Raw genomic sequence first — 16,496 nt, 5'->3', positions numbered from 1 at the left:
TCTAACTATAAAATAGACTTGTTTTGCTGCATGTTTTAGCCGGATGGTTAAGCGAGATGGACCTCTGGTCGTAACCCTATGGATCCGGGGATCGCTCAAGTCCAGATATACCTTCGGAGATCCCATTGCCAGTGATGTAGGTCAGACATTTTGGGTGAGACATCGACCCACAGCCCTATGTGCTGTGGATAGCTGGGATTTTAAAACGATCGCCTGTCTTCATATAATTAGCCCAAATCAAGAGTAAATCAAATTAAGAAGTAGCACGAAAATTCAAATTCCTTTCATTCATATTAAATAGAAATAACATTTTTTGATAAAAATAAAAAATCTTAAACTTAGAATTTAACTTTCTATTTCTATATATGTCTATTCTATATATGGCAATATACACTCTATGAGTCTCGAGAAAAGAAGTCTTTTAACTTCCAAACGCGGATAATTCTGGACACACATGGATTTGAAGGCTAAAATTTTGACGGTGAGCTGTGAACCATCATTATTGATTAGCCAGGCTAAAGAGTTCCCGTTTCAGAGACTAAGGTTCAATTGGTAAAACGGATGGCGAACTGTCTCTTTTAAAAGTGTAGCTATTTTTGTCTCCTTATAGTTACTCTAGCCAAAGAAGAACAGTTTCTTTTGTATGCTTCCCAATTTCCTGTTTCAGACTGCTAAAAGACAGTTTCATATCCTTGCACTTTCAATTTATACAATTTCCTTGCATAATCCTTGCCTGGAATGTCTCAGTATTCTATCTGTTGCTTTGTCAATCGGCTTTCTATGATGTTGCTCTATTAGTTTATTGGAATCCGATTTCCTTAACACAAACCTCTTCAGATCTCAGGATCTTATGACAGCATTTCTCTTCAAGCCAGGCTAGAATTGAAGTAACATGCACAGATGTTAAATAACTGGCGGGCTTCATTATAAAGGCTACCATGTGCGTAAAAATAAAATTTCTCCTGGGTTTCTTATCAGAATTGTCGTTTACAGGATTCGTGTTATTTATGCAGGCTGGGAGGAGTATTGTTAAAGTATTCAGCCACTCATTTCGATGACCAATATTTCTTAGTTTTTTTTAGACCTGATGTCAAATGCGATTTCGTATTTCAAAGCCCCAGGTCTGCTGCTCCATCAGTCTTTATTAGATGTCTTTTTCAGGACCTTTATAATGTTGTCATTGTTTATAATATTGTTATTATAAGTAATATAGTAACAAATCACTCGATCTTCTGAAGGAATAAGGCTCTGTCGTGGTCGCAATAACTCTTCCACGTACAAACGCTGCGCTCCGCTACGAAGCACCAAAATGGCACACCTTACTACGACCTTTTGCAGGGACATATAACCGGATATTCAATAATAGTTCACAACGACCACAAAAGAAGCGAAATATCACAAGTCTGTACTCCTTTAAAGAAAATGCATCGCCTCAAATCAGTTTCAAAAACATCAAAGATATTAACTTTATTGAGTTCACTTTATTTATTTTTCCTTCTTGCGACATGGCATCCATAGTTGATACAACCTTTTACAATTGTGTAAGACAAGATCATATCAAAGTTTTATTCAATTTCGCCATAGCTTGCAGGAATTAATTTAAGTGCACAAAAAGACTGCAATCTCTTGCTTGGTAAATATCACTTATGGCGCGCATTGGATAGTTTTTACTTGTTCTTTTCAAACCAAATCTTGTTTAAATCCCTTGGCTTTATTTTATTATTATAACGAATATCATTACAAGTGGTTTGAATTTAAAGATATGTTCAGGTGGGAGAGCAAAGCGATGCTCAGTAGGTCAAAGACCGAAGATTCATCCATAGGTGGCCGGTGCCACTATTTTACCAATTGGTCCTCATTACAGACGGTTTCAGAACATGAACATGACGGTTGAAGAATCACGTTCTGTCAACATCAACAAAATCAACAATGTAAAAATTCACATGAGCATTGGTATGGTCTGATTCGCTTCAAATATAAATATAAGATAAGCTAACATGGGACCTTCCTGGTCTCTATTGAGGGAATATAGGGTAGGTCGTACCAACCCATTAAAAATCGCTCTTCAAACCTGTTCCTGGGGGGTCATCCACAGATCATGACTGTTGTCTTTCTGCATTGAAATGCTTGAATGGTCATACTCATCTTGAACAACCAAATCAATTTCATACCTACCATAATTATACTTTATAATACATATTGACGATAATGTGAAAATTGAAGCACTGTAATAATATATAGGAAACAGAATGTCAATATCGTAACAAAACGTAATTCAATTACATAAGCAATTGTCTCAAGCTATACGCTAAAATGATTACAGTATAAAACACACCCAATATATGGTGGCTGATAACGGCACTTAGCATATTGACATTTCTTGCCCAAGAAATTGAAGGTAGAGCTAGCACAGATGTTGTAAAAGAAAACAAAAGTTTATGATTTAAACGTTCAAATTGTAAACTTTGGGACATCAAAGCAATTTTGTGTAAAGTTTTAAATTTCAAGAAGCGAGAAAGGTGAGTGGCCGTTATCAGCCACCATAGCATAATGTTTCAAGACGATTTTTAATGAAATTAATAATTCAGAACCAATGTACGAGTGCCTTGAAACAATAAGTTAAGAAGTGCGAGCTACTCGTAATCAGTCATGCCTGTCTAAACTACTCACACGGGCATTAAAAGGAAACTGAATGCTTATGTGATTAATCAATCAGTATATACAGTAATTACTATGTTCAGTGGTATTTAATTTACTATACAAAGCTAATAATGGATTTTTTTCTCTCTCTCTTGCAAGTGTGAAATGTAAGAACTAATTATATATGTCATTGTGTTTAAAGTTCCTTTTTCTGTGGTTGCATTTTCTTTTGTCAGTGAGGCAGGTCATCTGGATTGAGATAATTAATCAAACGTCCCTTGTTTCAGACTGTGAGAAAATTAGAGTCAGTAACGAGTTGATGAATTTTGAACAGTGTCCCACAGAAAACATGGTGCAAAAACAGCATTTTGTAATTAATGTTATAATACCAAATTTAAAGTCAAATACCATTTTCAGCACATTTTACAATTATAATTATAGTCAAATTGAGCGCACGACATCGCACACTGCAAACATCGCAGTTGTCGCAAGTACGGATCAGCTGGTAATGTTCTTCTTTCGATTACAAATAAATAGGAAACTTGAGCATTCGGAACCAGGTTGATTGCAGTAACCAGAAGCATTCTCCGACATGAGCAATCTAATGGCGAGATGAAATGCGATGCTTTGAATCAACCTGATCCCACCTATACTCAAACAGCTTATATGTAGCACACGGTGACGCAGTTTAACTCATTATGGCGTAGATCTTTGACCGTTATCATTATTATTATTTCATTTCTTAGAATAATATTTTAATAAAATATCATAGTTGACTGATTGACGGTATTGCGTTGGTTATTTGCCCAGTAAGGTGTTGTTAGTTAGAATACGTACACTGTAAATCCTTTTTCTTTCCCAGAAGATTCTGAACAATACAGAAACCAAAATAGACGCAGTTTGGTGCTGGTTATTGACCATTATCATTAGCTCTGCATGGTGTTAACTTTAACATTGACAGTCCGTTCTAATATTAATTGGACAATGCAGAAACAAAAATAGACGCAGTTTGATGCTGATCATTAACCAATATCATTAGCTCAGTAAGGTGCTGGTAAGAACATTGAAACCCCCTTTCATTTCCCAGTTCGTTAAGATGAAGTAATAACAATATTGATATATTTTATGTAACTATTTCTATATACTCTGTTTCCGACCAGAAATTTAATTAAGAAATCTCATAGAAATCGTATGTATGGTGCCAATTTACTTTTCTTATCCTATATAATAGTTTTTGTTAGTATTGTGAATTCCTAGGGTCATTTGGTTAAAGCTCCATGTAAGCTTTTATTTCTGAATTTCATTCCTGTATTAGTGTCGCGTTTATATAATAAAATGATTCTCTTTAGTGGGTGTTTAGTTATTGTTGGAGTGAACGAAGGGGGTCTTCTAAGGACGGATATTTCTTACGATCTCCGTGGCATGGTGATCTGCTAGAAGCCTTTCGACAGCGGTTATAAACATCTTACAATGGAATACTATTGCTGAACATGTCTGAAGTTAGCAAGTCTATCCAGTGTTCCGCAACCATCGGAAAACATTAAGCAGAGGTTTACTTTGTGACATACTCGAAGAATCATCATAGAATTATCGTCTTGATTCGAGATTTAAGACATTTGCCAATGTTGTAAGGTTCTACAGGTAATCGAAAAAATTGACATTAGCATAGAAATAAAGGGAATACTCGTTTTTACTGTGTGTATGTGGCTGCTCTTAATAAGGATTAGCTTTGGTCAAGTCGTGCTTTTTACATAATAAAATTAAAAATATATCCGATAATCTTACGCAATGTTCTATGCGCCACCAAATTCCTAGTGAAAAATTAATTCTTTATTTCAACTGACATTTACATTCTTCTAATCTATTTAACAATTTTTTTTTTTTTTTTACAGAATTTCCACTTTTAGTTTGAAGAATAGAATTAAAGTCTGATATGGACCACTCTTTGGACTGTGAAGTAGTGATACAATATTTAAACGAGAGATTCTTCTGTTGCTCGCGTCTGCAGTCTGTGTATCGATAGGCCTTTATTCGGTCGTGAGACAACGCAAGAATTGGTGACGTTAAAATAATTGTGTACCATATTTGGTAATGGTACCAAAGGGTGTATTTTGCCGAGCTTGGTATAGGCTTATATAATCAAATTCAATCACAGACATGATGTGAGGTGAATTAAAGTTATTGCTAACATTTTCAGATCAACGTTTGAAAAACACACTTTTTAGTGACGTGGCAAAACTTGTGTACTTATACGTCCATCAAGTTTGAAACCGACGTTGGCATTGACGGCATTCTGCATCAAAACTAGTTATTTCGGAATTTATTGGAAAAGTGATTAATAGAAACAAACAACACGTGCAGTTTCATCTGTATGGAATTAAAATGGTTGAAATAGCAAGATTAGAAATAAAAGGTTAAATGATTGATCTGAAATCTGGATTCCATTATCTCCAAGGGATTACCATGCTAATATTCCAATAAACAGGTGTATTCGATGGGTTTATCTCTGTATTAGTCCATGATTAACATTCAGTTATAGATATAGTTGAATCAGTGAAACATGGAAATATCATTCTGGATTTTACTCTTTTTAGGAGGTAAGTAAGTTAATATTCATTAATCTTAAGTCTAACTATCGATTTGGTTTCATCTGTCTAGATGATAGATTTGTATTCATTTTGATTTGAGATAAGGTTACGAAGAATGTCATTCGAAGGAAATCTGCCTATAGAATTGGAAGCTGGAAAAGAAATAATAATAAAACATGGCTATCGAGGACAGTTACTGGCACGTCTTTACCATAATGTCACAAAGTTATTTTCTGCTCTGACTTATCACGTAAGACACAAGGCGCTATACATAACAATCAAAAGGCTTCACCTCTGCACCATTTTTGGACAATTTTATCAAAATGTTACAAGTTCCGAGTATTGTTGCATATCTCTGTTACTAAAAATATCACTGTTGAAATGTTGGATATGTTCATCAGGGATGACAAACTGTTCAGTATATACAACTCCAGCAGTAGTTCATATTATAGAACCTAAACGAATTTAGAAACAACCTGGCTTTGATTGATACGCTACAGAAAATTATTCATTGGGCTTAGCGAAAACCACATTTCAAGAACTTTACTTCACGTTCAACATGCGTGCAGAAGGTTTGAATGAAACCAGTCTGGATGTTATTCACTGCTCAGTTTGGTTATTTTCCGTGATCAGACGTAGACTCTACAGTTTACATTTATCGTGCAGTACGATACCTTGATGCTACTTAAAACCACATCCGCCATGTTCTTATCTGGTCTACTTAAAAATATAAATGGAAGCATTAAAAGGTTTCCGATCAGTGACAAGATAGAGCTGTTTGGTTTACATTATATTGACTAAATGTGGAATAAAATCCTATTTATACGTCGTTTTATCCAGGGAATTGACATGCATTAATTGTACGCGGATATCAGACGTTCCGCTAACTGCCTTTATAAGATCTTGTTAATTATGGGGGGAGTCTCGAGACAAAAAGCCTATTTCCGAGGACAGTTATGCTTGACTTGATAAATGACTGAACCAAAGGTGTTACATTTATCACTGAACTGACAAATATGATATCTTTAGTGTCAAGTTTGAAAGCAGATTTCCGTGTTAGAATGGGTTAATAGCTTTGACTTACTTAATGATCAGATTCCAGATTGAAGTAGTCAGTATAATGATAGAGAGGTTTGAGCTTTAGATATCATGAGAGCTAGGAAGCACTAGCGATGTTTATGTTTTTTTTAAACGAGTCCGACGTCAAGTTTATCTACAATTTCTGACTGAAAATTGGGCCTACGTTCTCAATAGCAGCCTGGAAAACTGCCATTTATGCATTTTTATCGAACGTCGGATTCCCAAGTAGAAAGCAGAAATTGTGCTTATAATATGATATAAAATATTTAGGTCAGTCTTCGTAATCATATTTAGTTCGTTAGCATAACGCAGTACAGCATTAAATTTCTCTCAGCTAAAAGCACGATAAGCAACTTCCTCAAACTTGTTCATTATATAGTATTTCTATCAGCGACTTGAGAAATATCCCCCTTTTTCCATCTTGGATTACGTAAATAATATATATTTATTCAAATATTATTTTTCAGCAAACTTGCTTTATTACATAGAATGTGTATGTCTACAAAATACATCATCAACCTGTCTGACGTCATTCACAGAACTGAGAAAACACGTGACGAGTATACAAGTGACGGATTTACTGATTCCGTCTAAAAATAATACAAATCATAGGGTTGTGTGTAGGTACGTATGTCAAACGATCGAATGTGGCTGATGGCAATAAATCATTTACCGGCCTATTATGTCGTCAGTCAGGTCTCTGAAACTCAATTATTTACATCTTACATGTTTAATTCCGAGGTTCGAGTCTATGACTTCCCAACCACCTTCTTCTGAAGAAAATTGACAGGGTTTTACACATTAGCAAGCCCGGCATCAAATCTACTATCGATGTTAAGTACACAAATAGTTTTGCGAATTTTTTCTTAGATAATTTCAGTATTACATTTGTTGCAAATGTTTTCTGTTTTCGTGTCGAATTATCAATTGGATTATAAATGCAAATCTGGAAGCGTCGTTAGGCCTACTTGTTTTTGCCTACAATGTGGAATTTTGACCCGATATCTTCAAAAGTTATATAATGCTAATAAATTAAATAAAAAACAATTATAGTTAACAAGTCAATGTTAGACAAGGAATATCCCAGAATTTCTAACATATAGAGATTCATTATTTATCGAATAGAGCATATTAAAAAAAGAAGTTAGAACAAAAACCACACGTGTTTTGTATGGAGTTTGATAATTTGTCAAACTATCCCACCGCTATTCAGCTCATCTATATTTGATGAGATATTGGAACAAGGCGTCTTTTTAAAGGTCATAAAGAATTGCTTCGTCTTCCCTGAAAAAGTTAAGAGATGAGACAGGCCATCCAGCTTCCAACTCCTGTTACTTAAAATCTTTAATATTCGCCACTAGCTCGAATTCCAAAAAAGAATAGAATGTGAGTTGCCCTGAGCTTTGCTACTACTACACAGTGAAATATATGATCATATTAAACAAATGATATAAAAGCTGTGATTTAAACCAGAGTTAGATAATAAAGATATATTATCAATATTAATAACCAACTAGGGATATTATAACATCCAACAGCTCTCTAGACTATATCTAAATTCATTATTATGATTTAAAATCGCTGGCAGCACAATCTTAGAAATTTAGAAGCAAATTCTATAGATGGTTTTATTGCGGAAAGGAAACTTTAAACTTCTGGATATTACCTGGTGAAAAATAAGTACAATGTATATATTTTATCCTAGGAGTGTGTGTATGGTGAGATATTGTTGTATGTGAGACAGTTATGTTGTATTTGGCGAGATTAGTTTGTATGTGGTGAGATTATGTTGTGTGTGGTAAGATTATTTTGTATGTTGTGAGATTATGTTGTGTGTGGTGAGAATGTTGTACGTAGTGGAATACTGTCGTGTGGTGTGATTGTGTTATATTTGGTGAGATTGTGTTATATTTGGTGAGATTGTGTTATATTTGGTGAGATTGTGTATTATATGGTGAGATAATTTTGCATCTGGCGAGATTATGTTGTGTTTTGAGATTACCGCGTTGTCGTATGTTGTGATATTATTTAATAGGTGGTGAGCTTATGTTGAGTATTTGTTGTGTTTGTGTTGTATGTGGTGAGATTATGATGTATGTGGGGAGATTATGTTGTGTTATCTCATATGTGGTGAGATTATGTTGTATTTGGTGAGATTATCTGGTATGTGGTATGGGTGTATGTCGTGGTTTTTTGTCATATGTGGTGAGATTATGTTGTATTTGGTGAGATTATGTCGTATCTGTTGAGATTGTCTGGTATGTGGTATGTTTGTATGTCGTGGGTGTATGTAATATGTGATGAGACTATGTTGTATGTGGTGAGATTGTCTTGTGTATGTGTATGGATTTTGTTGTATGCGATAAGATTATGTCGTTTGTCTTAAAATTTTGTAATTTGAGAGAATGAGAAAATAATGTATGTGGTGAGATTGTCTCGTATGTGGTAAGATTGTCATGCATATGGTGAAAATATGATGTATTTAGGGATAATATGTTGTATGTTATTTTGCAATAGGTGGTGAGATTATGTTGTATGTGGTGAGATTGTATGTGATATGTTGTGATATTTTGTAAGATAGATTATGTTGTATGTGGTGAGATAGTCTGGAATATGGTTAGATTATTATGTTGTAAGAATATATTGCATGATCTGAGATTGTGTAATATGTAGTGAGATTATGTTGTATGTGGTGAGATAGTCTGGAATATGTTTAGATTATTATGTTGTAAGAATATATTGCATGATCTGAGATTGTGTAATATGTAGTGAGATTATGTTGTATGTGGTGAGATTGACTGGAATATGGTTAGATTATTATGTTGTAAGAATATATTGCATGGTCTGAGATTGTGTATTATGTAGTGAGATTATGTTGAATGTGGTGAGGAGATTGTCTTGTATATGTCTAGATGTGATGTATGTGGTGGGAATATGTTGTATGTTGTGAGATGTTGCAATATGTGGAGAGATTGTCTTATGTGTGGTGAGACTGTGGTGCATGTGACTAGATTATGTTTTATGTGGTGAAGATTATTATGTAAGTAGTTGTTATGATAATAGGGCTAAGAAATAAGGAAAAGCCAACCGAAGCTATGGCAAAAATAAACTAGAAAAAAGTATTGTTTCAAAATTCCAAAGATCACACAATAAAAAAAACAAAGAAACATAGACAATGGAAATAAAGAGTGATTATTGTAATTCAGCATAAATTTCAGATAATTTTGACCCTGTTTCCAATGAAGCTAGATTTCTTCACTCCATAAATTTAAAGTTAACGGTTTCTCGGCATGCAACAGAACAAACAACACGTTGAATTGAAGGGTGATTGATTGCTAGGCGGAGTGCTTTGACGTGTCATTATTCAATGACTATTCTCTCTATAGTACTTTTTTTTACCTTGAATGGAATTTTCCTGTCGATTTTCTGAGGAGTGCGTATTGATATTATGTCCTCTGTTGTAATGAAATGCATTCTTAGTTGCATGAGACGGAGTATTTGAGTTGAACTCACTGCAATGTTTTCAAACATTATATTCTGGTTCTCTACTCCGAATTGGACTAATAAAGGGGACGCGGAACCTTAATGTTTAGCATTCTTCAATTACATTATATTAAATAATTCAGAAGTTTCATTGTTAGAAACATATTAAATATATTGTACTCTGGAGAATTTAAAAACTTCGTTCCCAACTGAAATGTTGACCTAGAAATCACTGGCTGGAATCAGTGGCTCAACTGCCATAGGTACTGGTTGAACCAAGTCTACCGACCCCCGCCCCTAAGGAGGCCACCAACCCCAGAAAAAAATCAGGAAAGCATAATTTATATTAAAAATATTCCTAAGATCGACGTCAGACGACGTAAGTCTACTGGCCCCAGCGCATCTAGTTGAGCCGCTGGCTAGAATATGGTCAAAAATTGATTCTTTGCCGAGGTATTTGTAGAAATTGACTATCTTTGTTGAATGACCATTGAAAAATAATTTTAATACCATTATCACAGTTTGAATCCACGAGCTGGACATTCGTTAGTATTTCTAGTCAGAAAACAAATATAATTGCAGCTTGTAGTAGGTTTAAACACTGTAAAAGGATTATTATCTGTTAAAGGGATGTTTTCCTCTATTTTTGTATTAATTTCAGGTTATATGAAGAATATCGGTCGTGTAAATATACGGGTTTTGAGAAATGTTACAACGAAATACAAAAAGAAATGACAATTTTGGATAAAGTTTTTGATCCAATATGCAGCAAACAGTTTCATGGTAAGATTTTTTTAAATTTATTTAACCATACGTTTATCTTATGAGACATATATGTGAAATGACCACAATTTTGGAAAATCACAAGAAATGGTGTGAAAGTCCAGGCTTGGTCGGCGATTTTTGTCGCAGACTTGAATCTTGAGTAAAATCTCGCGTGTGCCCAAGCTTTCACGACAAGATTATCGCGTTGCGTTTGATTTATAATATCAAACAAGTTTGATAATTGTCTCCGATAGTTTTATCTTCCGCAATATTTGTCCGGACTTTCAATTTGCTGTATTTACCTAAACGTATCCTTTCCCGCTCCCACAGGATGGTGCCATGCGTTCATCCTATTAGAAATTTCAACTGAAATTTGTTTATTTCAGATTTCGTGACAGGGACAAATTGTATACATCGTTATCGTCGACATTATAAAGTTTGTCATCGTAAAAAACATAACAAAGATTCACATGTTCCTTCATATCGAAGCTTACATTCTAAACATCGTAAAGATAACATACATTGCAAGTAAGTATTGTTATGACAGCTTACATTCTAAACATCGTCAAGATAATATCCAATTCAAGTTAGTATTGTTATGACAACTTGCATTTCAAGTACGTATTGTTAAGATGATAACATACATTACAAGTGAGTATTGTAAGGATGATAACTTACATAACAGGTATCTTATGCTTTGATGATGATTTACATTAAAGTAATATTTTTAGGATGATAACGTACATAACAGGTATGTTTTATAAGAAGGGTAACTTACATTTAACACGTCTAGAGTATATACTTTGCATATAAGTATTTTTAAAAAGTAAGTATTGATAGGATACCAACTTCCATTTCATAACTTCCATAACTTCCCTTCCAAAGATCGTTAAGACAACATAAGCATTACAAGTAAAATTTGGAAGTACTTTTGAGGATGTTAATTAACATTGCAAGTAAGTATTGGTAAATTTGTAAGGATATTATCTAACAATATAAGTAATTATTGTTAGGATGATAACTCGCAATCCAAGTAAGTATTGTAAAATGTGATAGAATGGCAACTTACACTACAAGTAAGTATTGATGGTTTTTAATATTTCAACTAAATATTCTCAGAGTTATGGCCTAAAGTCAAGACATACTTTGCAACAAATGTCATATTCTTAATTATAATAGTTAAATTTGCCACACTTGGACGAGATTTCGAATAACGTAACTGTCTTGCTTGTACGGATTTTTTATAGTTAAAATAAGACGAGATAATTATTACTCACCGTCATTGAGATTTATTTTTTGACCTTGAAAATCGCTTCCGTTACAATGTAGTGTCTATGATATTATCAATAAAGCTGTGTTATTGCTGTGTTTTGTCTCAAATTGTTTCTAAATCTGTTATATTGATTACTCCAACGATTTCTAGGTCTGAATTTCTCGCGCTTACTGTAATAAAGGAGCTGAAAATATGCCGTTAGCAAAATTTGGCTAAGTAAATTATAAAGATTGGTCCAAGATTGACAAACTAAATTAAAGGTTGGGAACTTTTCTTCACTGACTTCAAAACAAACGTATAATTTGGACATTCGTTGACTTTGGCCAATGTTATTGAATGAAGTATAGTAATTCATTTCGGACATCGGTAGTATTTCAAATTTCAATGGTGGTCATTTTGTATATGTTCTTTCTATTCCAGCATTACTAAAGACTATATAATGTGTCTGTATAGTGTGACAGCTCTAGGCTGTTCCATTGATGTGGCAGAAAATTATTTCACAATACTAAACCAAAGCCTTTCAACTGCCTTTAAATATAGAGGACAATTGTGTATTCTTAACCATCCATTAACAGCAATTTCAACTACGTCATCATCAAAATTGATGATGTCACATTCTGTGTGGACTACGCCATCAATGTCTGTGTATAGTAATTTAGGCAGTAGAAATTCAGCAGTGACATTTAGTTCTAGATTGTGTAATGTTTTGTATATTTTTGTATATTTCTATTTAATATTGTCATGTTTAGATAAATAAAAGCTATTAAAGTATTATTGTATATAAAATAATGAAGACTTTTTCTCAATTAAACCATTCCAGATAGACCTATTGGCTATTGAAAATTACTTTATTTTTGTTGCAATTTCCCTATACGATACGAGGTCTTCTGTAGTATTTTGTAGTGATCCTTGGCTTACTTTGCAAACCAGATTTGCTGACATCTTGCTGATATCTTATTTGATACAAGGACACAATTAATAAATTATTTTGGTCTTTACCATAGAAGTATTAATGACCGATGGATGGAGTTCTGTCCCCTGTATTATCCTTACTATTATCTAGGGTGGCGCTCGATTGGAGAGTTCTGCCTGTTCCAGTTCTGTCCTCAATCGAACGGATGAAACCAGATAATGTCATTTTTCCTCCTATTCCTTTCTCTGCCATGTTGAATTCTGTCTGCCCCTACTACTTTTTGGCACACGCGGAAAGCGTTCTGAACTCAGTTACAACTTGTTTTATTGAACGTCCGGTTGATTCCATGAATCTCGAAAGCGCAGAACTCTCCATTCGAGCGGCCCAACTTGATATTCTAGTTGACATGAAATTAGTTAGTATGGTAACTGCTTTAATATTTGCCGTAATATGATTTTAAATCAGGAGTATTACCAGGAAGCTTCTGCATTGTTCATTGTTTCAGCGTTTTTGTAATTGTTTGTCCATAATCCAAAAGCCGGACATACGATCTAAACATCATATCGCATCCACAGAATTCCGTAAGCCGCTCCTGACACAGCCGACAACGACATTGATCCTGGTCATATGAAAATTTATTGATATCATTTAAATCTCGAATGGACGAAAACCACATCTTCAGCAAAGATCTTGCTTCAAATAATGCCATCCAATCTTAATTGATGTCCTTAATAAGCTTACTTTTCATTCTATTCTTCCAACTTGAATAAACAACCGAGTACACTAACGATCCGAACCGAAAAGGAAAACCCCAATTCCAAAACAACATTTTGGCGAAACATTGATAGCAACTAATGAACTTTACACATGAGGAAGTAGGCTATATCAACCATAAGTGAGTAAGCATTTTATAATGAAAAGTGGTATCAACTGTCTAGAGTAAGCATACCCTGTCTGTCACTACACCCGCCATAGTTGCTCTACATACACAACAAACTACAAGTAGGAAAGCACCAACAAAAGAAGTAGCGATTTGACGACGAATTTCAAGGGACGTAACTGACGCACAAATCCACGAGGAAGCATTTAATGATGAAAAGTGGCATCAAATGATCAGAAGAGGAATAAGCATACCCTGCCTGGAACAACACCTAACGTAGGTCTACTAATATATTTTCTGAAACGCCTATCAAAAGGCCTGACTGCATCAATCGATAGGTTTTTCCCAATGAAAGATTGTGTGGTTTTTGGGAGCATTGCTACAAGAATTATAACGTGAGAGATCCTAAACTCTAGTGCATTCTTTCTGACCTTCGCCCAGGCGACACGCCATAAAATTCATTCGTATATGCCTATAGATATGGTTTCAAAAATCTTCTCGAACCGACATGGGCCCACATGAATCGATCTACACTGCTTTAATATAAAGGGATTTGTAAAGGTCAAAACCTTATTGATAGGTCACACAGACGATCTGTCTTTCCAGTTCAGTCTTTTCGGTATCTATGAAGCATATAGAGAGGTATCCAAATCTTATACTTCGAGATATTTCCCAAATCCAAAGACGGATCACGGTTCAACATATGTGTGTTCGATAAACGTTGGACTATTTTTTTTCTTTCATAGTTATCTCCCTTTCCGAAATATCATTTTCAACTTGGAACTTTGCGCTTTAGGAGGTTAAACCCATGAGGTACGTCCATATAACTATTTGCTTCTTCCTTCGAACTTATGATGCTGTATTATCATGAACATGCCATTGTCGCGAAGTCTATTGTGCACTTAACCTCCAATATCAACAACAACATCCGATCAACTCGTACTGGAAGATGATGATGACGATTTTAACGATTTCCTTTTGCCTTTAAAGCTAAGCCTGTGTATAAAGCCACGAACGGTTGTACACGCTTGTTCCTTAGACCTCGATCGCATGCGAACACACCGTACTTGTCTTATCACATCATGAAACACACTTTTAATATTCACAGGGTCGAAGTAACACGACGTTTCGTAAAATGCTGAGCCAAGATCGAATGCTAGATCTCGACCGTATGATATAGTTACTTCTCGACATACAGATCTGTCTGTTTTATTACCTGAAATACAGAAGAAAAAGAAATGTGTTTATAAAGGAGAGAGACGCCTAACAGTGTGTAATGGGTGATAGTTTGCTACTATATGCTTCTACGTTTTTCAAATTTGTTAACTTACGTAATGATAATCTTACAAATAACGTGGTTAACTAATGGGAGATAACCATATCCAAACCATCAAAAGGAAGTAATTATTGAATTGATGCGAAGACCAGCAACGATATGGTGTGTTACAGCCTATTGTGGCATACGTACACTCTTTTTCGATTCCGAATTCTCAGGGATATAAGCGGTCTTTGTTTATTATTGTATCTGAATGTAGTTTCTCAAGCAGTATCATTGACAGTGATAAACCTGGTGAGCTAACTGAACTGATCCAGACGACTTTCGCAACGTGAAGAAGAAGCTTTTACCTATTAATATTATAGGCATCTCTGACTTGTCTCTGACCTAGGCTATGAAGACAAGCAATGCCAAGTAAAAATTGCGAATTATCAAGAGATCTTTAACATCCTGGGGTACATGTGGTCACGGTTTATGGTCCCATCCGTACGACCCTTTTTTCAATGTCACTTTCCTTGACAACCAGAAACCTGGTTAGCTGGCGAGTGTTTAACTATACAGATCTATTTCAGCTCTCGCCGCGTGATTCTTGGAAATCAGTCAAGGAATTACTAAGATGTTTTTAACATACCCACTAATACTATAGGCGTCTCAGAATTGCCTCTGACCTTCTGTAGTACACCATTGATTCTTAAAGCTGATTCAAAACTAAACCTCTCACTAATAGAATAAACTAACAGGAAGCCGTCAGCTGATTGACATAATGACTTAACGATCTGTTCATCATCTTCACCCTAGAAAAGGATTTGTAAAGCTACACTGTATGTATTGAGTATTACATCAGTTCTCTTATTTTCTTCAAAATCCAAACGTTTGCTGGCAGTTTGTAGCATGTCGGAGTTATGTGCTTTGACTGAGTCAGCCAACCCCTTGTTACAAAGTGTACGTTGCTACTTACCTGAGCTGACATGCGTAATTCGAATAGCCTCACGCAACATGTGTCGCCATCTACAGTCTCCCATGTATTAAATTCAGCTCTTCTTCCTTCAAAAAGTAAAAAATGAACGATTAAAAAGAAAAATGAGTTCAACAACAGTCGGCTTAATATCTACCTTGCATTATACTTACACATACAATGCTTTTCTCATTTTAGCTGCTTGGTACGCACTTAAACATAATTTGATTTACATGTAGCTCGATGGTGTGACGATCATATAAGGGGCAACTGAAGATGGCACTTCTGTTTGTGTGCTGACTGGGTTGATCAAACCAATGTCCGCTTTTGAGTAGTGCAAAATATATAACTTGTAATGTTTATTATACCCCTTTCGCACTGCACAACTGAATTATTGAATTCGGTTATAACCGAATAGAAAAATCCGATTCAGTTCGGTTCGATTCGGTTCGGGTTGCTTTCGCACTGCAATCCTATCTGGATAGCCGCTTTCGCACTGCCGAGTCAAGTTATCTGGATAACTTTTTATTTTTAGTAAAAACATCATGTCACGTGACAAAACATTAAAAACAAATATGGACGCTGGCAATTATAATTGGAGCAACGACAAAATTCGCTGCATGCTCGCTGTCTGGGGGGATAC

At 35.0% G+C, this 16,496-nt stretch overlaps 2 protein-coding genes across 2 annotated transcripts; one reads left to right on the top strand and one right to left on the bottom strand.

Annotated features, from left to right (window-relative positions):
• Nucleotides 1–5,200: 5,200 nt before the first annotated feature.
• LOTGIDRAFT_152679 (hypothetical protein) lies at nucleotides 5,201–12,586 on the top strand (the record flags this gene model as incomplete). The annotated part of the gene is made up of 5 exons (XM_009053202.1): nucleotides 5,201–5,237; nucleotides 6,776–6,932; nucleotides 10,453–10,574; nucleotides 10,943–11,084; nucleotides 12,250–12,586. 5 exons carry the CDS (start codon nucleotides 5,201–5,203, stop codon nucleotides 12,584–12,586), a joined length of 795 nt encoding a protein of 264 aa, XP_009051450.1.
• Nucleotides 12,587–14,554: 1,968 nt separating this feature from the next.
• On the bottom strand, nucleotides 14,555–15,647 carry LOTGIDRAFT_104408 (hypothetical protein; the record flags this gene model as incomplete). Its single annotated transcript, XM_009053201.1, has 2 exons — nucleotides 14,555–14,838; nucleotides 15,530–15,647. Coding segments are annotated over 2 exons (402 nt in total), but the record flags the coding sequence as incomplete, so codon positions are not given.
• Between the last annotated feature and the right edge of the window lie 849 nt (nucleotides 15,648–16,496).

The sequence above is a fragment of the Lottia gigantea genome (genome assembly GCF_000327385.1).
Source record: "Lottia gigantea unplaced genomic scaffold LOTGIsca_2, whole genome shotgun sequence".
Lineage (NCBI taxonomy): Eukaryota > Metazoa > Mollusca > Gastropoda > Lottiidae > Lottia > Lottia gigantea.
This window is presented reverse-complemented; position numbering and strand designations above follow the sequence as displayed.